The sequence below is a fragment of the Notamacropus eugenii genome, chromosome 3, assembly GCF_028372415.1.
Source record: "Notamacropus eugenii isolate mMacEug1 chromosome 3, mMacEug1.pri_v2, whole genome shotgun sequence".
Classification (NCBI taxonomy): domain Eukaryota; kingdom Metazoa; phylum Chordata; class Mammalia; order Diprotodontia; family Macropodidae; genus Notamacropus; species Notamacropus eugenii.
This window is the reverse complement of record NC_092874.1, coordinates 304,121,126-304,143,093: the sequence shown is the minus strand read 5'-3', so window position 1 is coordinate 304,143,093 and position 21,968 is coordinate 304,121,126. Positions and strand designations below refer to the sequence as shown.

The 21,968-nt window shown below is 47.7% G+C and overlaps 1 protein-coding gene across 5 annotated transcripts in view; it reads right to left on the bottom strand.

Annotated features, from left to right (window-relative positions):
* Positions 1-21,968, bottom strand: part of PLXNB2 (plexin B2) — a 93,221-nt gene that overhangs the window by 39,016 nt on the left and 32,237 nt on the right. Inside the window, exon 2 of one of the 5 annotated variants that reach the window (XM_072596436.1) lies at positions 3,011-3,079. The exons of 3 other annotated variants lie outside the window; for them this stretch is intronic. In XM_072596436.1, coding sequence (XP_072452537.1) covers positions 3,011-3,024 — 14 coding nt within the window. In that variant the 5' untranslated portion in view covers positions 3,025-3,079. Of the gene's footprint in view, positions 1-3,010; positions 3,080-16,959; positions 17,138-21,968 lie in introns of all 5 variants that reach the window. One more of the 5 variants, XM_072596430.1, reaches the window with a different exon arrangement.

Genomic DNA, 21,968 nt, shown 5'->3' with positions numbered 1-21,968 from the left:
ACAGTGATCACACCCCCCTGAAACTACAAAACAATTTTACAGAGAAGGAAAGTGTGCTTAAAATGAGTGGCCCAAGGTCACACAGCTAGGAAGCAGCACAAAAACACAGGACCTCTGTTATCTAGACCCCCTGCTTTCCATCCTATTTCCCATCTAGACCAGAAAACAATGGCCTGATGAGGTGTTCCATATTCCTAATAGCTGCCCTGACACAGCTACTGCCAGCCAGGATGATCACTCCCATTTCACAAATGAGGAAACTGAGACTCATAGAGGAGAAAGGATTTACTTAGGATTACACAGACAACAAGAATTTGAATCTAGGGCCCCCCATTCCAAGTCCAAAGCTATTTCCACTGTCTCCTATCCACAACTGCCTCATATTCTTTCCTCCCTCCTCCAGCTGCATTGATCCACGCTGACCCCTCTGCTCTGTTCTATAGAGCAGGTTTCCCCACAACAGACCCCTCATTTCCTGGGGCTGACCACACCAGAACTCTACATGTCCAGTCTCTACAACTACCAACTCTGTCCCAGGAACTCTGGACCTAACTGCTGTCTATACCTGCTCACTCTGTCCTAGAACTCTGACCTGTCTGTTATCTACACCTGGCGACCCTGCCCTTCCTTCAACAGTTCCACCTTGCAGCGTGATGTCTACCCACCCACCCAGAGCACCACAGAATCCAGTTCTTCTGCCACTGACATCCAACACTTACTCCGTATTCCAAGACCCACACCAGTCCGTTCGTCTACACAGGTCCAGGCAAAGACCCCAATTTCTTAAGAATGTCCTCCCTCAGTTCTGATCTACTTCCCCTTTGCCAACTGCTCAGTAAAGGGCCCAGGAGGGCACAGCCCGAGGACAGAAGTGGAACCTGGAGCAGCACTTGGTAGGCCCCAGGATCCCAGGCCACCCCAGGGTTGGCAGCTCTTCTAGTCTACACCAGCCCAGTCACCTAGAATCATCATCTCGAGAATTCTAATAGTTGAGACACACAGCCCTTCACATGTGGCTTTAAGATGTTAGCACTGGAGATCAGTAGTACAGGTATTAATACCCCCATTTTTGATATGAGGAAACTGAGGCTCGGAGGGGAGAAAGGATGTCCTTAGGATCACACAACTGGTGTCAGAAACAGGATCAGAACCCAGGTCTTCCTAACAAGACTTGCACTTTATCCTACATTATGTGACTATACCTGCCTAGTTACCTATACCATGTTAATATCTACACTGGACCATTTATTCACACCAGTGTGGCTATCTACATCAGCCTAGCCACCTACACTAGTTTTACAACTGGTACAGCTCCTATTATCACTCTACCTCTACCAGCCTAACAGGTGCCACTGTACAGTCTGCCCCAGTCCAACTGTTCATACTAGCTTCATTGTCTACACTGGCCCAGTCACCTACACTGGTAGCTAGCCACTGACATGGCTCTAAAAAGTCCTACCATGCAAATGGGTGATGGTCATGGGGAGTTTTGGCTTTGAGGTGGGACAGGGGAGAAAGGGACAAGATTTGGCCTCAGCTTTAGAGCTCCAACACCCCCACTTTATAGTGGAAGAAACTGAGGCCAGAGAGAAGTAGCAGAGTCAGGGCTTGAACCCAGATCCCTTGGCATATGAGGTCTTCAGAAGGTTGACTTTGGCCCTTTCTACATGGTCTTTGATGAGGGGAGGGGGACAAATGTATCCCCAAGGGCAGCAGTGGAACCTCCCTGTGATTTTTGTGGTCATCTCTGAGCCCACCTGCTACCTGATACCTTGTAGTGTTCCACCTCTCCCATGGATGTGGGCAGAGCCTCTTGAGCCCCTAGAACATCTGTTTAGCATACCCAGACCCACCCACACAACTACACCAACCACAGCTTTTCTGGTAAGATGGTGGCCTACTGGGCCTTCCCATCAACTCTGATTCTGTACCCTCCAGGGCGCTGGACATCATCATCTGTTCTGCCTGCTCCTGGAACCCTCAGGTCACTTGGACTTTAACCCAGAACCCCCAACCATAGTCTGAGGATGCTAGGGTCTTTCCATCTGCCCTGCAGCTGACTTTCCTCTAGGGAAGATTCTCCTCACTAACTTTTTGAGAGCAGAGACGTTTTTGATTTTCTCTTTGTATCCCCAAGCGCTCAGCATAATACTGGACGCATTTGTTGTTCTGTCATTTCAGTCACATTCAACTCTCCATGACCCCATCTGGAGTTTTCTTGGAGAAGATACTATAATGGTTTGCCATTTCCTTCCCCAGATCATTTTATAGATGAGGAAACTGAGGCAAGCAGGGGTTAAGTGACTTGGTCAGGGTTACCCAGCTAGTGTTTGAGGCCACATTTGGACTCAGGAAGATGAGCCTTTCTGACTCTAGATCTGGTGCTCTATCCACTGAAGTGCCCCCTAACTGCCCTTCTGGACACAGAGGAAGCACTTTTCAATAAATGTCATTTCATTCCAAACCTGCTCCTGCCTAAGCCAAAATGAGTTTCTCCTGCTCCTCTTACCTAGCCTCCCAAGTTGACACCAGCTGTGCTCTGCAGGAGGAAAGCAGGACCCTAAATTTAGGGTGAAGAGTGACTTGAAGATCATTGTCTGATGTTTATTTACTACCCTGTGTGTCCCTGAGCAAGTCATGAATTTAGGGTCAGGGCTACCTAGGCCTTAGCTTCTTCATCTACAGAATGAGAAGGCTGGATTACCAGATGGCCTCTGAGGTCCCTTCCAGCCCTAGAGTCCTGATCCTATAACTATCTTGTCCCAAATGCTTCTTTTATAGATGAGGAAACTGAGTCTCCAAAAGAGAAAATTTGTTCAAGGTCATACAGAGCCTGGCAGAGCTCAGGTTCAAACCAGGGTCCTATAACCTCTGGCCATGGAATCCTGCCACCTTGCGCCCCTACCCTGAAGACCAGGACAGGATTATCGTCCAGGGCTCACAGGCTGAGATGTCCTTGCCCTTTCAGTAGGCCAATAACAAGCCCCTTCATTCAAAATGTCTCACTTACAGCCTGTCCCACATGACTCCGACCTGACTCCTTGGGCTGGGTCTGACTCCTGCTAGGCTCAGCAATTATCTGCAAGGCCAATGAGAGAAAAAAAGAGACTCTATGAATGGCAGGTTCCAGATGCTCTTCTAACATGGGAATTAGGGGTGCACTACCAATTTTTTGGCCTGAAGGGCCAACCTCAGGATGCTGAGGTTCACGTCCCTGTCCTACCCTCAGTGAAAACCCCACTGGACTTCCCAGAATTACCACAGTTCTAGTCAAGACAGCTACAGAATCAAATTCTCCTACCCTGATGGCTTCCTAAATAATTGAAAAATAATTTTTTTTTTTGCTTCTCATGAAACAAAACCCTTGATGGCTAGAAGTGAAAGTAGCAAATGCTAGATACTCAACATGATTCCACTGCCCATTTTCCCAGCCCCATCCCAGACCAGTGGTATGCTACCTACAGATATGACACCCGACAGATCCTAGAAATCATCCCCCCTCCCACATCCAGAGCACAGAGGAACCTGTTTGTATGGAGAGGAAAGTGGGAGTATGTGCATTGGCTAATAGAGCTGGGCTGCAATTACTCACACCACCAGCAGGTGGCACCATCATCACTTGGTCCTTAATGGAATCAATGTGGCAGAGTTGGGAAGGACCTTAGAGAGCACTGATCCTAGCACTTCATTTTACAAGTGGCAACTGAGGTGCAGAGACCCTGCCCAACGTCATGAAGGTAGTAATACAGCCAGGATTTGAACCCAAGTCTCCTGGCTTACTCTACCGAAGTGCATGGCTCATTCTCACACCGCCCAAGAAGTCCATCCAATCCACACCTTCAGCTAGCTTGTAAGTGAAGACCTCGTTGGATGGGAAGCTCACCACTTCCCAAGGCAGCCCACTCTCATTGTGAGAAGCTCTTTCTGACCTTGAGCCTGAATCAGCCTCTCTGCTGCTGTCCTCCGGGGTCAAGCAGAACAGGCTAGGCCCTTGTTCCTGTGACAGTCCTACAGAAAACTTCACCAAGTCTCTGCTTGAGGCTAGCTACCCTCAGTGCCTTCATCTCATCTTCATGGGCTGAGGCCTAAAGAAGGTGGACAAGGCCCCTAGAACTGTGGGAAGCTCTCTCTAGAGGGTTCATTGGAGGCTAGCCATAGTAACCACACAGAAACCTTCTGCATAAAGGAGAGGTGGGGGAGGACAGGTCAGAGGACCAGGGGACAGTTAGCAGGCAAAAATCCAGGTGCCTCCTGCTGTAGAGGCAGGAATCCAGCTCCCTCCTCCTTGCCTGGCTCATTCCTTCCCTTCGCCCAAGAAAGTGCCAGATAGCATCTTTGCCATGGCTGTGGCTGGAAGCTGCCCAGGGTGCAGGCACTAGTGGGAGCAGCAGCTGTTCCCAGGCAACACCCCCTCCCAAAAATGTCTGGGGGACTTTTTTGGGGTGGAGAGGCAAGGGCAGCTGTGACTGGAGCCTGGATACTTGAGGGGGAGAGGGGGCGTCACCCAGCTCTGGTCAGTTCCCCCTTCTCCATCAGCTTCCATAGCAGCTACTGACCAGACATTTTCAATGCCCCACCCTCCCCCCTAGGTCACCCAGTGCCCTCTCCCTCCTAATCTTCCCAGGTCCTGAAAAGTCTTGAAAAGTTCCGAAAAGTCCCAGAAGGCTCCTGGATGCTGAGTGGGCCTTCAGTTCGTGCATTGGCCTTACCATTATCAGTCCAGCTCAGCTAGTATCTTGCTTGTCCTGGCAAACCCACGCTCACACAGAAATGGGCACATGGTTGAAGGTACCTGGTCTCTGGGGAATATGAGTGAACAACATTGAGAGGCCCTGTTCCCTGTCCCCTCCACTGGCAATGCCCAGCTCCTCAGGCTTTTTCTTCTTACAGGCCTCTCTTCCAAGTTCATGGAGATGTCCAAACCAGGATACGATTATGCCTCATTTCCCAGCAAATGTGATCTGACAAAGATGTAGGATCAGCTTTCAGTCACTCCCAGGCCACAGCAGCCTGGTGTGTCTGTCCATCTATCCATCTGTCCAAAACTCACATGTCCCGCTACCTCCTGCAGCCAATGGGGAGATCATCAGACTAGTGGCCAAAAATAACTTCCACACACCATCTGGCACCAGAGGCTGAGTTTCTGGGAAAGCAGCCTTCTTCCCAGAGACCAAGGAGATAGTTCTAATAGTCAGGTGAGGGCCTTGAAGGCTCCCCAAAAAGTCCATTACTTAGCAGCTGGGACCATGTCAAAAATGCTAGACAATCCAGAGCCTCAGGAGGTCAGAGCTGGAACAGATCTCTGGAGAACCCAGAGAGGCGACGTGGGCCTCGAGGCAGAAGGAGGGGGGGGACTCCAAGACAAAATGACCCTTCGATTTGGGGGTGGAGTGGGAGCAGATTCCTAAGAAAGCAGAGGAAAAAGTCCTCTGGCTCCCACGGCCTTAGAACCTCCCACTGGGGCATTGGGATAGGAAGCTAGGCAGTGAAATTTTGACAACGCAAACAAGTCCAGAGTCAAGTCCATGAGGAGGATGAGGGGGAGCTGTCCACAGGGGGCTGGGGCTGTCAAGCCTTGGGAAGCAGCCGGAAGGGAAGCAGCCAGAGCAGGCTGGCCCAGCCCTGGAGGAATCGTGGCAGCCACCAGGTTGCCGTGGGAGAGCAGGCCGCCGACATTAGCCAAAGACAACAGAGCGGGTTTTGCTGTTTTTAGCTATATTGGGGGAAGGGGAAGGATCAAAGAAGGGTTAGGACGATGGCTGGGGGCGGGTGGGATGATAACAGGCCATGGAAACGAGGCAGAAATACTTGGCTCTGATTTCGCTTCTAAAAAAAGCCCATGTTCGACCCTGCCACTCATTCAGCCCAACTTTGTCTTTCTGTGTCTGTTTGTGGCTGAACTTGTGGAAAAGGCACCTCTGCTTCCTTGCCTCCCACTCAGCCAATCAGGCCTCAGCCTCTGGCTCTCCTCTCAGATTTCTGTGCCCACCCCTCCCTCAACCGAAGACATTCCAGTGACCTCTGGAGGGCCAACAACCCATCCAGCCTCTTGGCTGCCCCATAGCCTTTCCTCCCCCTCTCCTCTCCCTCTCCAAGGACCTCATTGGCCTAGGGCCACCCCCTTCCCTTGGTTCTGGGTCACAGTCCAGTTCAGCTCGTGCTCATTTTGTGGCCCCTCTTTCTGGGACCCCTGAGGGCCCTGCTCCATGGCCCCCTCTTCCCTCTCCCCATTCTCCCTTGGCTTCATTAAGGACTTCCACACAGATGGCTCCCAGATCATGACATCAGCAGCATGCTAGGTGTTGCTGGACATCTCCCACCTCAATGGGCCCTTGGCTACTCAGGGTCACCATGGTCCATGTGGAACTGCTATCAGACCATGGGCTTTCCTTACTCCCCATGTCTGCTCAAGGCCCTGCTATCCTTCCCAGGCTCTGAGCTTTGGAGCTGCAGGGAACCTTGGAGGCATCTGGTCCAACCCCCTCTTTTTACAGAATGAGAAACTAAGGTTGAGAGCAGTCACTTGACCTAGATGGTGCAGTGAACAGAGAGACGACCCAGTAAATTCTTCCTTAGTTAGATGCCTACTAGCTGTGTATGGTGAGGAAGGTCACTTAACCTCTCAGCCTCAGCTTCCCCATCTGTAAAATGGGAATAACACCTACCTCCAAGCCTTTTGCTTCCCATGGGGCTTGGGGCCTCTTTCTCCCTAGCACAGATACATACCAGATCCCTGACTGGGCTGAGAGTTGTTTTAATGAGATTGTACGGAGTCCTGTGACCCCGGCCTGGGACCCAGGGCTTTACTCATTCTCCCAGGTCCCAAGAGAACCTCAGCCTCCCGAACTGAGACCTGTCTCCCTCAAACAGATCCTGAGCCCCCAGTACTCCTCCCAACTCACACTGCAGATGGTCCCCATCAGGGTGTGAAACAAACAAACGGAATATTTCATTCAGCTCTAGTTCTCAGCAGCCAGTCTGCCTTGCTGCCAAGCCGCCCCTCCTTCACAGCTCTGTCAGCACGGGTGCAATTTGGGGGGCTGAAGCAGCTCGATTCCAGCTGCTCCCCCGGGAAAGGGGGCGGGACCCTTCCAGGGGAGAATGGGTACCTTTATCTCTCCCCACTTGAGGTTGGCAATGCTGAGGAAGGCAGCCATTGGGAATGAGGGTCCCCCAAACACAAGAGGATTCCCAAATCTGGCTCCCAGCAAGCCAAGGGAAAAGACTCCAAGGGCTCAGAAAGCCTGGCCAGCAGTTCTTAGGAAGGGGCTCAGCTTCTCCCCTTATCCCCTGCCCCTCTCCCTCCTGCCATGACTGCCCCTCCATCCTCAGCAATCCTCTCACCAGCCCCCCATCCAAGAGGTCCAGTAGGAAAATCACCAGGAGGTATCAAGTCCACTGCCCTACCTAACCAAGAATCCCCAGCCTCTGTTTGAAGACCTCCCAGGGCAGGGAAACTCACTACCTTCCAAGGAAGTCCTTCCTATTTTTAGTGCTTGGCACACAGTAAGTGCATAATAAATATTTGCTTACTTGGCACTCATGGCCATGGTTAGGAAGACTTTCCTGACCTGGGGCCTCCATCTGCCCCCCTGCTCCTGGCCAAGTAGTTGAAGGCAGACCCAAAGAAAGCAATCATGCTCCCCCCCATGTCTTCCAGAGGCACATAAGGTCTTGAAAGTCTGTCAATGTGTTTCCTCAAACATGGGGCCCAGAAAGCCCTGACTTACCAGATGTAATTCTGCCCAGGCACCCTAAGTTCCCACAGGTAGGAGGAAGGGCAGTAACAGCCAGGTCAGGGTCCCTGTCTGCACAGCCTGGTTTCCAGAGAAGAAAACCCACAAGTTCTACACAATTCACCATGAACTTAACCTTGGCCATGGGCCTAGGTGGACTGGCCTATTCATCCTCCCAAATCAGTAGCACAGTTAGATGCAGCCCTCCTTCCCCACTTATCAGAGGCCAATGAGTCCCTGCCCTGCCCTGCCCTGCCCTGCTTCTAGTTAGGAGACCCTCAGTTAGGGGTCTGAGAACAGAAGTAGTTGGGGAATGAATGACCCAGGGCTGAACAGAGCAGGGTGGGTCAGAGCAGTCCCAGCCCACCAGCCCCCAACTCCCTCACCAGAAGCAGGGGCTGCCCTGGTCCCTAACAGGCCAAAAACACTGGTGCTCACTGGCTGTGCTTGGCTGATCTGCTGAATGTGGCCATGCCCTCCAAGGCTTGGGTCCAGTTCAGATACTGGTCAACCTGAGGTTAAGAAATCAGTCTCTTGAATCTCCTCTGGCTGAGGCACAGTGGAAAACTCCCGAGGCCCAGAGGGGTCAAAACCCTACTCCTAAAGCAATTGGCTTGGAAAGCTGAGCCTGAGAGCAGCCCCCTCCCCCAGCAGAGGCCCTTGAGAGTAGCCCCCTCCTGCAGAAGAGGTCAGACTCCCTTCCCACCCCAACTGGGCATCCTGGGGCTGTAGTGCCTTCAGGCCTCGCCTAAGGTTGCCCAGTCAGTTAGAGGAACAGGTCCATTGAGCACCAGGCCTAGTCCCCAGGCTGATTCAGGAAACACTTTGTGATTGATAGAAAGATAAGATTTTTCCCAGAAAGAGGGGGATGGGTCTCTGGTTCTGCCAAGACATTCCCCCCTCCTCCTCAGTCCCTGCAGCTGCCAGGGGAGGGAGGGCAGGCTGGTCCATGAATATGCAAAAGCAGTAATTAGCTGAGAGCATTAAACAAATCAGCCCAGAAACAAAACAAGCAGAGGGAGGGAGACTTTGAGGGCTCCCAGGAGGCAAGAGATCTGATGTTTTCCCAACACAGGCCCAGGGGACCCTACAGCCTCCACAGGACCCAAGAACTGTCCCCATAGGCCTGCAGAGGCCCCATAGCCTCCAGAGCCATCTTCACCAGCCTGAGAGACCCCCCCCCCCACAACCCCCAAATGTGTATGGTTCATGAGCTGGAGGAGACCTATTGAGTACAACATTCCCATTTTACAGAGAGGGAAACTGAGGTCCAGCCTCAGGGATGGAATGGTCCAGGGATGGAATCCTATATTCTATAAAGAATGGAAAGGATTTCCTCGGGAGGCAATTCAATGCCACCCACCAGGCAGTGGCCGCTATAGACTAGACATTGTATTGGAAACACAGACAATCCCTGCCCTTGAGAGGAGGGGTGAGGAGGGACTGAACTTGAGACTGGCATCAGACACTGACAAAAGATGAGATACAGCATGAGATATTTCTAGAAAAGGCCTTTTGGAGGAAGGAAGACATCAGCTCAGCCTGGAGGGGAGTAAGGGATTCCAGGAAGATGAGAATGGATAGCATTCCAGTCTAGGCTACAGCCTGGGCAAAGGCACAGAAATGGGAGATGGAATGCTACATCCACGTGGCCAGATCATGGGGAGCTTTAAATCATCAGAGGATGGAGGATGGAGCTTTCTATCTTAACAGCCAGTGGCTCTGCCCACAACAGAGGCTGCTCCATCCAGTTCAATCTCCACTCAGATGTCCAAGTGATCTTCCTAAAATGAGATCTGACCATGGTCACCTCCACCAGCAGCTCCCTATTTCCTCCATGATCAAATACAAAAATCCTTTGTTTGGCGGTCGGGGTATGGCATGGCCTAAGCCTCCCTCTCTCTCCAGTCTTCTTACACCTTAATCTCTGGCCCATTTCCTTTTCTCTCTCTCTTTCCATTCTGGGCCATTTCCTCTGGCTTTCCCCCACACCTGCAAAGCTCTCTGTCCTCATCTCCATCTCTTGGCTTCCTTCAAGGCCCACAAATCACACTTCTTGCAAGAAGACTTTCCCAGCCTCTCTGAATTCCAGAGCCTCCTCTCTACATTGTGTTTTACAGAGTGATCTGTCCTCCCTCATTAGCCGGTAAGATCTGGAGCACAGGGCCTATCTTTAGCCTTTTTTTTTTTTTTTTTGGTATTCCCAATTCTTAGCAATGTAAAGACATATAATTGGCACTTAATAAATGCTGACTGCCCGACCTTGGGCATAACACCTCACATCTGTGAGCCTCACTTTCCTCTGTGTAAAATATACCTTCCCAGGATACCTATTTATACTTTAAGAAGAAAACTCTAAGAATTGTTGTAAATAAGACAATGTGTAACCCTATATAAATGTTAGTTATTATTATAACGAATCCCATCTGAGCAGGGACATGATGGCAGCCTGTTGGAGAAACCCTAAACCTCATGCCACCAATAAGACTTTGGAGAGGGCTCTGGGTCTTTCTGTTGGATGGGTCTTTGAGCAAGAGTCCCATGAGAAACTGCAGATAAACAGTTAGCGGCTCAATGGCCAGTGACCCTGAATCTGAGTGAACTGGTTATCACACTGAAAGCTGAGTGACCCCAAAGGAGAAGGGATGGCCAGTTTTCAAAGAGGAAACAGAGACTGTTAATGGTCTCTTGAAAGAATGCTCAACCTTGCCAATAATCAAAGAGACACAAATGAAAATCCATCAAACTGGCAAAAAGAATTAAAAGCAAGGAAACGCAATGCTGGTGGAGCTTGGCTACAACAGGCACACTCATTCACTGCTGAGAAGAGTGTGATCTGGGGGAATCTTTTTTGGAGACATCTGCTAGGAAACATCAACCATTAGACGGGGCATCATAACCTCTGACCCCATAATGTCACTGTTGGCAAAACCCTGAAAGCATTCATCGGACCAAAGAGAGGGAAGACAGTCTGCTCCAAGGTTTTCACAACAGCCTCATTAGACGTAACTGCGGAAAATGACAATGAGAAGATGGTTGAATCGATTGTGGCACATTCAGGTCATGGAATACCGTAGTGCAATCAAGACATGAAGAGTACAACGGCCTTTATGAAATGGTGCCGAGCAAAAAAAAGTGATAACTAGAAGGAAAATGAAAAGAGAAGACACGATTCTCCCCTCTTTAGGGATGGTCGAGAGAACTGACTCAACCAGGGGGACACAGCTAATAAATACAGCCTGTGCAGTCCCCTCCCTACTAGATCATCCTGTACCTGTGGCCTATTTTCTCCTAAACCCTTCCCCTCTTTCTGATTTCCCTCTTCCCCTCCCCCCCATTCAATGTCCCAGGCTTACATTCTCAGAGCCATCCTTACCTCTTCTCTCTCACCCCCTCACATTCAATGTTATCAAGTCTGGCCAGTTTAACTCAGACTCCAGCTTAACTCAGGCCCATAACGTCTCTCGCCTAAACTGCAGATTTGGCCATGGAATTCCCTCATTCAAGAAACATCTGTGGCTCCCTCTTGCCCTCAGAACAAATACAAATGCCTTTGAGGGCTGGTTGCCTCCTTCCAAGTCCATCATACATGATGCCCCTTTGGTGCAGCCAAACTTGCCTGCTCACTGTTTCATACAGAATCACTCATTCTCTTCTTCCTCTGCTCAGCTCCAGCTCTCTCAAGCAAGCCTATCCGAACCTTGCCTCCAAAATTCCTGCATGTTTTGTATTCCATTTCCTATACATGTGTTGTTTCCCCCTCCCCGCCCCCCCTTGAATGTAAGCCTCTGAGAGCTGGGGCTGTTTGGCTCTGTCTCAGTGTTGCTGGGGCCTAACACCAAGCCTGTGCTTAATAAACCCTCTTTGAATGAATGGATAATAATGATGATGACAGCGGATGTTCATAAAGTGCTTACTATGTGCCACTTTATAATTACTATTTCATTAGATCCTCACAACAACCCTGGAAGGAGGTGCCATTATGATCTCCATTTTACACATGAAGAAACTGAGGCAAACAGAGTGTAAGTGACTTGTCCAGAGTAACACAGCTAATAAGAGTTTGAGGCACATTAAATTCAGGCCTTTCTGACTCTAGGTCCAGAGCTCTACCCACTAAGCCACCTAGTTGCCCAATGGAATGGTCTGGCCTGCCCAGTGTCACTCACTGGGCATGAACTGTGGTGATCCCAAGCCAATTACCATGTCTCCTCATCCCCCAGAATAGCCAAGATTGCCTAGAAACAATGACTTGGAGTGCTCCCCAGGGCAAACACAATCAAGTCCCTGGAAGACCTCTGAAGGGATGAGAGCTTGACGAGGACGAGAGGCTTAGCAAAACCCATCAATGCAAGAGCTGACCTCACACCTCAACTGGTGAGGACCCAGACCAGGCCAGGGGACTTTCCTCTGCTTCTAACTCAAAGTGGGACCTGGGACACGCTGCCTGTCATAGGAATGCCAGCCTTCCCAGATGAAAACAGTTCATTGGCTTCAATGGCTGCCTCTTGGGGAGTGAGCTTCCCATCACTGAAAGTCATAGACTCTAAATGTGACAGTGTAAAAACAGGCAACATCAATAAAAACTTATTAAACCATTTCTAAAAAGAAAAGTCTTAGACTCATAAAACATAAAACTTGGAAGAGGGCAGATCTAACAAAACTCTCATTCTCAGGGTGAGGAAATGGAGACTTGGGGATGTGTGAGCTGTTGAGGCAGAAGTTGCCTGCCCTTTAACCAGGGGTCTGTGAGGAGAGGCCTGCCCAAGCAGGGTGGGCAGGTTAGGCCTCAGCAGAAGCCTCTAGAAGCTGAGATTCAAACTCCAGGAGAGCCCTAGGTTTCCCCAGCTATAGAATAATTCCCATTTCTCCATGGCTTCAAGGTTTAAAAAGCTCACTCCCTACAACAGGTCAGAGGACCACAGTGTGGAGGATCAGGAAAGTCACTAGGAAGTGGCAGAGGTGGGACTGGAAGCCAGGGCTTTGGCCTTCGTCCACAGGTACTCTTTTTTTGTTGTGTTTTTATCTTTCTTTGCATCCCCCTAGGCTTAGCATGGTGCCTGACGTGGTGGTGGTGGTGTTCAGCTGTGTCGGACTCTCCATGGTGACTCTGTTTGGGGTTTTCTTGGCAGAGACATTGGACACCCCAGCTCATTTTACAGATGAGGAAACTGCAACAAACAGGGTCAAGTGACTTGCTGAGGGTCACACAGTAAGTATCTGAGGCCAGATTTGAACTCAGGAATCCAAGCCAGGGCTCTACCTACCACACTGCCTCACCCTTATCCTTTTGCTACAATTCAATAAATTCAATAAGCCTGTATTTAGCACCTACTATGTTCCAGGCAATGTTCTGAGCACTACTACAGAGCTATGGGAAGTTAGAACTGAGGGGAACTGGATAATCAAACTGAGTGGCAGAGCAAGCTGAGAGAAAGGACTAAGGCTAGCCTGCCCCACCCCAGTCTGCTGGCAGGGGAGGAGAGGCCAATGATGAGCTAAAAGAGCACAAAGACTGTATTGTCACCGTTGTTTTTAAGAAATAAAAGGCAGTAACCTCATCAGTGGCCCAGCCCTGCCCTCCATGCCCTCCCAGACCAGAGCAGGCAGGTACTGGAGGGGTCCCCAGTGGGGGTCCCATGGTGGCGAGGAGGAAGGGGACTTGTTACAGACTCTAGGTCTCCAAGGCCAGCTTCCTAATTAGACTCTGGGAGCTTCCCTGCCAGTCCCAGGAGTCCCAGGGATCTAGAAGAGGGAAGACAAGGAAAGAAGAGAAACAAGGAAAATGGAGAGAAGGGAAAGGGAAGGAGAGGAGGATAGAAGGAAAGGGAAAAGATGACAAGAGAAATAAAAGGAGAGGAGAAAAGAAAAAGATGTGGAGGGAGAAGCAGGGGAGGAAGAAAGGAAGAGGAGGGGCCAAGGAGGTGCAGGGGCCAGAGGAGCCCTGACAGGCGGAGCTGGGACAGACAAAGTGGAAGACAGAGCCTTGAAGGTTGAGTCTGCTCAGCTCCCCTCATCTCCCGGCACTGGGAGAGGCCTAGGTCACTGCCCAGCCAGGCCCTGTTCTCTTCTGTTTCCAAGAGAAGCTGACCAGGATGTGTCCTAGGGCTCTGTAATGAACAGGAATTGGAAGTCCAGAGGCCTGGATTCTAATCTTACCTTTGACACTGCGGTCAGAAAGTAACCAGACTGGCAAAGAATTGGAAGTTGAGGGGATGCCCATCAATCGAGGAATGGCTGAACAAGTTGGGGTACATGATTGTCATGGAACACTGCTGTGCTGTAAGGATGATGAGCAGGGGGACTTCAGAGAGGCCTGGAAGGACACAAGAACTGATGCAAAGTGAAGGAAACAGAATCAGGAGAACAGAGTGTACAGTAACAGCCACACTATGGGAAAACTGACCTTGATAGACTTAGCCCTTCTCAGCAACTCAAGATTTTAAGACAACTCCACAAGAATCACGATGGACAACGCCATCCACATCCAGAGAAAGAACCACGGAGTCTGAATGCAGATGGGACCGTACTATTCACTCTCCTTTTCTTCTGTTTTGTTTCTTCTTTCTCATGGTTCCTCCCACTAGTTCTAATTCTTTACATCATGACTAATGTGAAAATATGTTTAATAGGAATGTATAAGTAGACTCCATATCAGATCACATGCCATCTTGGGGGGAGGGGAGAGAGGGGGAGAAAATACGAAACTCAAAATTTTATGGAAATGAATGCTGACAACTAAAAATAAATAAAATTATTTTTTAAAAATAAAGAAAGTAGCCTTAGGCAAGCCATTCCCCTCTGCAGGCTTCTATTTTCACATTTATAGAATGAAGTGATTGGAGTGAGGGACCTAGGAGAGCCCTCCCACCTCTGATCCTGCAAGGTTCTCATTTACTCCATCAATAAATCAACCTGGTATAAATAAAGTGCCTAGTATGTGCCAGCTAGAGCAGCTAGGTAGCACGGTGGAGAGAGTGCTGAGACTGGAGTCAGGAAGAGTCATCTTCTGAGTTCAAATCCAGTCTCTGACACTCACTAGCTATGTGACCCTGAGCAAGTTGCTTCACCCTGTTTGCCTCAGTTTCCTCATCTATAAAATGAGCTGGAGAAGGAAATGGCAAACCACTCCAGAAATCTTTGCCAAGAAAACTCCAAATGGGATCACAAAGAGTAAGGCACAACTAAGTGCTGGGATTATAAGTACAAGAAAAGAAAGACAGTCCTGACTCCAACTCCAGGGAAAGTCAAGTGGCAGACATCTTCCTTCCCAAGGGGAAGACTGTCTGGAAACTCACCTCCTCAGGGAAGCCTTCCTGGATTGGTCCTCCCAGCTGGCTCCCTGTCTCACTGGCTGCCCCTCCCTCCTTCCTAGAGCCCTCCCTCTTGGGGACGCCCAGCCCTTATACACCCACAGCCCAGGCTGTACATGCCTCAAGGCTGAGCTCACATGCATGCCTGGCAGAGTCTGAGTTGGTGCACAACCACACCCAGCCCTCTCCTCTGCCTTCCCAAGAGTGAGTCAAGGGCTAGGAGTGAGTGGTGACTAGCGTCTCCAGCTCTCCCTTCCCTCTTAGCCCCAGGTGGGGTGTGAGATGGTCACAGTCAAGATGCTGTTCCTGACCCTGAATCTACAGTCCCTAAGTCCAGGAAGCTTTCTCAAACTCAACCCCAGTCCCTGCCTGTTCCAGGCCTTTACCTATGGGGAGTCTGCACACACACACACACACACACACACACACACACACACACACACACACACACACACACACACACACACTCACACACACACACACACACACGCTGTTAGAAGCAAGTTCTCCCCCCAGAACGGGGCTTTCTCAGCCCAGCTTCTCTCCCTGGCACACCCTGGGGCAGACATCAGGAGGGAGCCCCGTCAGAAACGATACCATATTTAAAAATTGATTGAAGAGTAAACACAAGATGGGAAAGCAACTGGTTCCTTGGGAAGCAGAGCAAGAGGGGGAGATGAAAGGGGAGCCCTGCCCCAATCTAGCCATGTACACCCTCTCCTCTTCTTGAGAGGCCCTGGCCCTGGCTTGGGCAGAGCCTAGGGCCAGCACCCTGTGCTTAAGCCCAATGAGGCTTGGGAGAGATGGATGGCCATCTCCTGGGCCTTCTTTAGGAACCTACAACCCCAAATTTTCATCCTGGGATCATGAGCTAGAGTGAGTCCTGTCCCCAGAGGCTCCTGGTCCCTCCATCTTCCCTGAGGTCCCTCCACTCTCCCTTCCTGGCCTAGGATACTCCTGGGAGACTAAGAAGCCCCTCACCCCTTAAAAAAAACCACCTTCCAAATGTCAGAGGTGAGGGAGGGGGGCACAGAGGGAGGACCCTCAGGGGATGTGCCCAATTCTTGGACTCCAAACACTGGGTCCTGGGGCAGGCCAGTGCCCTGAATCTCTGAGACCAAAGTGAGTGCTAAGCATGTAGGTGGGAAGGGGGGGCAAAACATCTTTCACTCGTTTTGGGGCTAGGAGGACACAGAGTCCCACAGATTCCTCCCTCCAACCAGACTCACCCAGGCCACATGAGGATAAAGTCCCCTGGGAGATTCTCCATTAACCAGCTGCTATGTTTGGCAAGCAGGGTTCAGGGTTCCTGCTCTCCTTCTTATGGACACCCCCAGGCTGCTCCCTGATATCCAGAACTTGGGGTATGGGGCTGAGGCTGAGGCACAGACCCAGAGGCTTTCAGGGTGTAGGCACATGGCCGAGATGGTCCTCACAATCCTGGTGCCAGGTGATAGTGAGTGATGTCTCCTGGAGATGTCCCACCTGGGCTGGGCTCCAATGGGAGTTCAGTCCAGGTGAGTCATTATTTGGCTCCCTAAGGGTGGGGCTAGGGCTGAGCTGCTTCTGATCTCCAGGAGACCTAACCAGAGCCCAACCAAGTCTTGTCACCGGCCATCTCCTCCAAGTAACACTCTTGTGATTGACCCACCTGGACTCCATAATCCTTTATCTCTGCTTAGCACTCTACACCCCTCCAATAATCTAACCCAGATGACATTATAATAGAGCTGGTCACATGCTTCCTCAGTGAGGAGAGTGTGTCCTTGCAGGATACCCCCACCCACCCAGAGGATCCCCAAGAGAAAGGGGATCCATTTCTCCAACAGGTATGGAGGGGAGCTAGGGTCAGAAGTCCTAGACTCACATCCTGCTGGATCCTTCCCTTCCTTGGGTCTCAGTTTCCTCACCTGTTCAATAAAAGGGCTAGACTGGATGGTCTTTGGGGTCTTCTCCAGCACTGACTCTGAGATGTCATGTTCCTCCTCCCCCTCTCCATCCCTGCAAAGCTTGAGTCCCTGTGGCTACTGGTGCTGAGTGTGTCCCTGGAGAAGGGGTGGTGGCTGCTCCCAGATTCCAAGCTGTGGGCTGGAGGAGATAGTGGAACGTGGTCAAGGAACACAGACAGGTTTCCCTACCTGAAAGGTTTCTGGGGGGGAGGCCCTCCCTGTTCTCAGTAGGTACAGCCAGTCGAGAGTGTGAGGTACCCAGCCCTGGGCTCGTCCCAGGCCCAGCAATCAGGCCACAGCAGTGACAATGATAGCTATTCCTCATACTTGGGGGGTAACTCTTTATGAGGAAACTGTGGCCCCAAGAAGGGCGGGGACCTTGCCCAGCTGCTCAGGCCACTCTGAGTCTTTCCCTTCCCTATTATCTAATGGAATTGTTTGGTAGGGTTTGGGGGGCAGATTATATGTTTATCTATATGTGCATGTATGTATGTATGTATATGTACATGGTTTCAGTTTTTACCCTGGGAGAAAGTAGAACCATAGAAGGCACAGAGATGATACATCAAGAAACTGAGGATGGCCCCCAAGGCCTTGAGACTCATGCAGCTCTGCCCGAGATCAGAAGGCTGAGCCGCCAGCTTCAGGTGTTTCCTCCAGACCCTGGTAGCTCACATGCCAGGCACGCAGGTGATAGACGGCACAAGGAGGCCAGATTGCCAGCACCCTCATACCAACAGGATTCTAGGATACAAACACTGAAAACTGGGGCACAAGCAAGCAGGGCAACCTGATGGGTGAGCCCCCGAGAGAGCCCCAGCCCTGCCCATTAGTCTGGCTGCCAGCTGCCCGCCTTCTGCCTGGGGAAGGGCCTCAGCAAGGCTGAGGAGCAGGGTTCTGGAAGAGGGGAACCTGGCAAAGAGGAACACCTATACTCAAAAGGGGCAGGGCATTCTCTGGGGTCTTGCACACTGCCCTGAGGATGGGTGGGAATCCTGTCTGTGGGGGTCAGGCCCATATCTCCTTCTAGTCCAGCCCTCATGACACTACTCCCTCTTTCCCATCCATCTCCAGAGGATAGAAGCAATGCCAGAGCAGATCAGGCTGTCCAGGTCCCACCTCTACTTCAGATGCAGGGGCTGCCAGAAGCAGATTATGGCCAAGTGCAACATGCCAAGAAGGGACCTTAGAAAGCAGCGGGTCATACTCAGAAAGGAGAAGGCACTTTTCTAGGGCAATACATTTAGCAGAATCAAAACTGGAACTCAACTTGCCTGACTCGAAACCCAGTGGTCTCTATGTGCTCATCACTCTCCGGTACCAAAGGCCTCTACATCTCTTCTCTTCCCAAGCCTCCAATTACCTCAAGGCTTGAATGCCCCAGAAAAAGAAAAGAGAAAGAGAAAAGGATAAAGAGAAGAAAATAGGATGTAGGGAAATACATAGTTAGTAAATATAACCGTGAATGTGAATGGAATGAACTCACCCATAAAATGGAAGGGGAAAGCAGAATGGATTAGAAACCAGAAAGCAACAATGTTATTTTTTATAAGAAATATACTGGAAACATTCACACACAGAGTTAAAATAAGGGCCTGGAGCAGAATGTATTGTTTTTCAGCTGAAGTAAAAAAAAAAAAGGCTAGGGTAGCAATCATGATCTCAGGAAAAGTTAAAAAATAACTAAAAGAGATCATCGGAGAATCTACATTTGCTAAAGGGTAGCACAGACAATAAAGTAATAACAAGGTTAAACAGATGTGTGCCAACATCATAGTATCCAGATTCTTAAAGGAAAAGTGAAATGAGTCACAGAAGGAAACAATAGAACTATACTAGTGGGGGACCTCAACTTTCTCCAAAATAAATGAGAAAAGAAGTTAAGGAGATGAAGAGAATAGAAAAGTTAAATATGATGGGCCTCTGGAGAAAACTGAATGGAAACAGAAAGAAGTATACCTTTTTCTCAGCTGCACCTAACACGTTCACATTAATTAACTATGTATTGGAGAATAAAAACCTCACAAACAGATGTAGAAAAGCAGAAATATTAAATAAGCCACTTTCAGACCATAATGTAATAAAATTACATTCAACAAAGGGCTGTGGAAGCATAGATGGAAAATAATTTAATACTAAAGAATGAGTAGGTCAAAGAACAAATTATAGAAAAAATCAATAATTCCACTAAAGATATTGACAATAATGAGACCACACACCAAAATTTGTGGGAGAAAGCAAAGCAGTTGTTAGGGGGAATATTTATATCTCTAAATCCTTACATCAATAAAAAAAGAGAAAGAGCAGATCAATGAATTGGACATGTAACTAAAAAACTAGAAAATGAACAAATGAAAAATCCCTAAACACCCAAATAAAAGTCCTGAGAAATCAAATGAGACTGATACAATTAAAATTTTAAAAATTCATTGAACTAATAAATAAACCTAGAAATTGTTTTTATGAAACAGTGAATAAAATAAACAAGCCACTGATTAGTTTGATTTAAAAAAGAAAACCAAATTACCAGTATCAAAAATGAAAAGAGTAATGTGCCACTAATGAAGGCAAAATTAAAGCAATGCCTAGGAATCATTTTGTCCAACTACATGCCAATAAAAGTGAAAATCTAAATGAAATGGATGAATATTTTCAAAAATATAAATTGCCCAGATTCACAAAAGAGGAAGTAAATAATTAGTCTAATGTAATATTAGTAGACAAGACCAGATGGATTAAGAAGTGAATTCTACCAAACATTTAAAGAACAATTATTCCAATGCTTTATAAACTATTTTTAAAAATATAAAAAGGGTCCCATAAAATTCCTTTTATGACACAAATATGGTGCTGATGTCTAAACCAGAGACAGCAAAAACAGAGAAAGAAAACTATAGTCCAATTTCCCTAATGAATATTGATGCAAAAATTTGAAATAAAACACTAGCAAGGAGACTACGCATTGTTACAAAGATTATATATTATGACCAGGTGGGATTTATACCAGGAATGTTGAGATGATTCAATATTAGGAAAATCATTAGCATAATTGATCATATATATCAATAACAAAAATAACAAAAACCACATGACTACCTATATAGCTGCAGCAAAAGCTTTTGACAAAATACACCCATTTCTATTAAAAACACTAGAAAAGCATAGGAATAAATGGAGTTTTCTTAAAATAAGGAGTATCTATCTAAAACCAAGAGCAAGCATTATCTGTAATGAGGATAAATTAGAAGCCTTCCCAATAATATTAAAGGTGAAGGAAGAATATCCATTATCACCAGTATTATTTAACATTGTACTAGAAATGCTAGCTTTAATAATGTCACAAGAAAAAGAAATTGAAGGAATAAGGACAATGAGGAAACAAAACTATTACTCTTTGAAGATGATATGTTATACTTAAAGAATCCTAGAGAATCAGCTAAGAAACTAGCTGAAATAATTAACAAAGCAAAGTTGCAGGATATAAAATAAAATAAACCCATGTAAATCATCAACATTTCTATATATTACCAACAAAATCAAGCAGAGAGGGAGAGAGAGATTCAATGTAAAATAACTGCAGACAAGAAAATATTTGGGAGTCTACTTGCCAAGACAAGCCCAGGAACTACATGAACACAATTACAAAATACTTCTCACACAAATAAAGACAGATCTAAACAACTGGAGAAAAATTAATTGCTCATGGGTAAGCTGAGCCAATATGATAAAAATGACAATTCTACCTAAATTAATTTGCTCATTCAGTGCCATACTAAACAAATTACCAAACAATTTTTTTGTAGACCTAGATAAAAAACAACAACAAAATTCATTTGGAAGAACAAAAGGTCAAGAATATCAAGGGAATTGATGAAAAAAATGTGAAGGAAGATGGCCTGGCCACAGCAGATCTCAAACTATGTTACAAAGCCATAATCATCCAAACATCTTGTATTGGCTAAGAAATAGTGGTGGATCAGTGGAATACACTAGGTACACAAGACAAAGTAATCAATGACAATAGTAATCTAGGGTTTGATAAACACAAAGCTTTTGGGATAAGAACTCACTCTTTGACAAAAATTACCAGGAAAACTGGAGAGTAGTTTAGCAGAAACTAGGCACAGACCAATATCTCACCCTGTATACCAAGATAAAGTCAAAATGGGGACATGATTTAGACATAAAGGGTGATGCTGTAAGCAAATTAGGGGAGCAAGGAATAGTTTACTTGTCAGACCTATAGATGAGAGAAGACTTTATGATCAAATAAGGGATAGAGGGTCATAGGGAGTATAACAGATAATTTTAATTACACATAATTTAAAATTTTTTACATAAACAAAACCAATGCATCCTAATATAGGAGTAAAGTAGGAAATAGAGAAAAGAATTTTTGACAGAAAGTTTCTCTGATAAAGACCTCATTTCTCAAATACATTGAGGGAACTGAGTCAAATTTAGAAAAACAAATAAGAGCCAGTCCCCATTTGATAAATGACCAAAGAGTATGAACAAGCAGTGTTCAGATGTGACCTATAGTCACATGAAAAAATGTAGTAAATCACTATTTATTAGAGACATGCAAATGAAAACAACTCTGAGGTATCACCTTGCACTTATCTGATTAACTAACATGACAGAAAAGGAAAATGACAAATGTTATAGGGGATGCAGAAAAGGAGGGACATTAATGAATTGTTGGCGGGTCCAACCATTCTGGAGAGCAGTTTGGAACTATGCCCAAAGGGCTATAAAACTGTGCTTTATCCTTTGATCAGCAATATCACCATCACGTCTATATCCCAAAGAGATAAAAGAAAATGGAAAAGAGCACACATGTACAAAAATATTGATAACAGCTTTTTTTTTTTTTTGTGGTAGCAAAGAATTGGAAATTGAGGGGATGCCCAACAACTGGGGAATGGCTGACCAGGTTGCGGTATATGATTGTGATGGAATAGTATTGT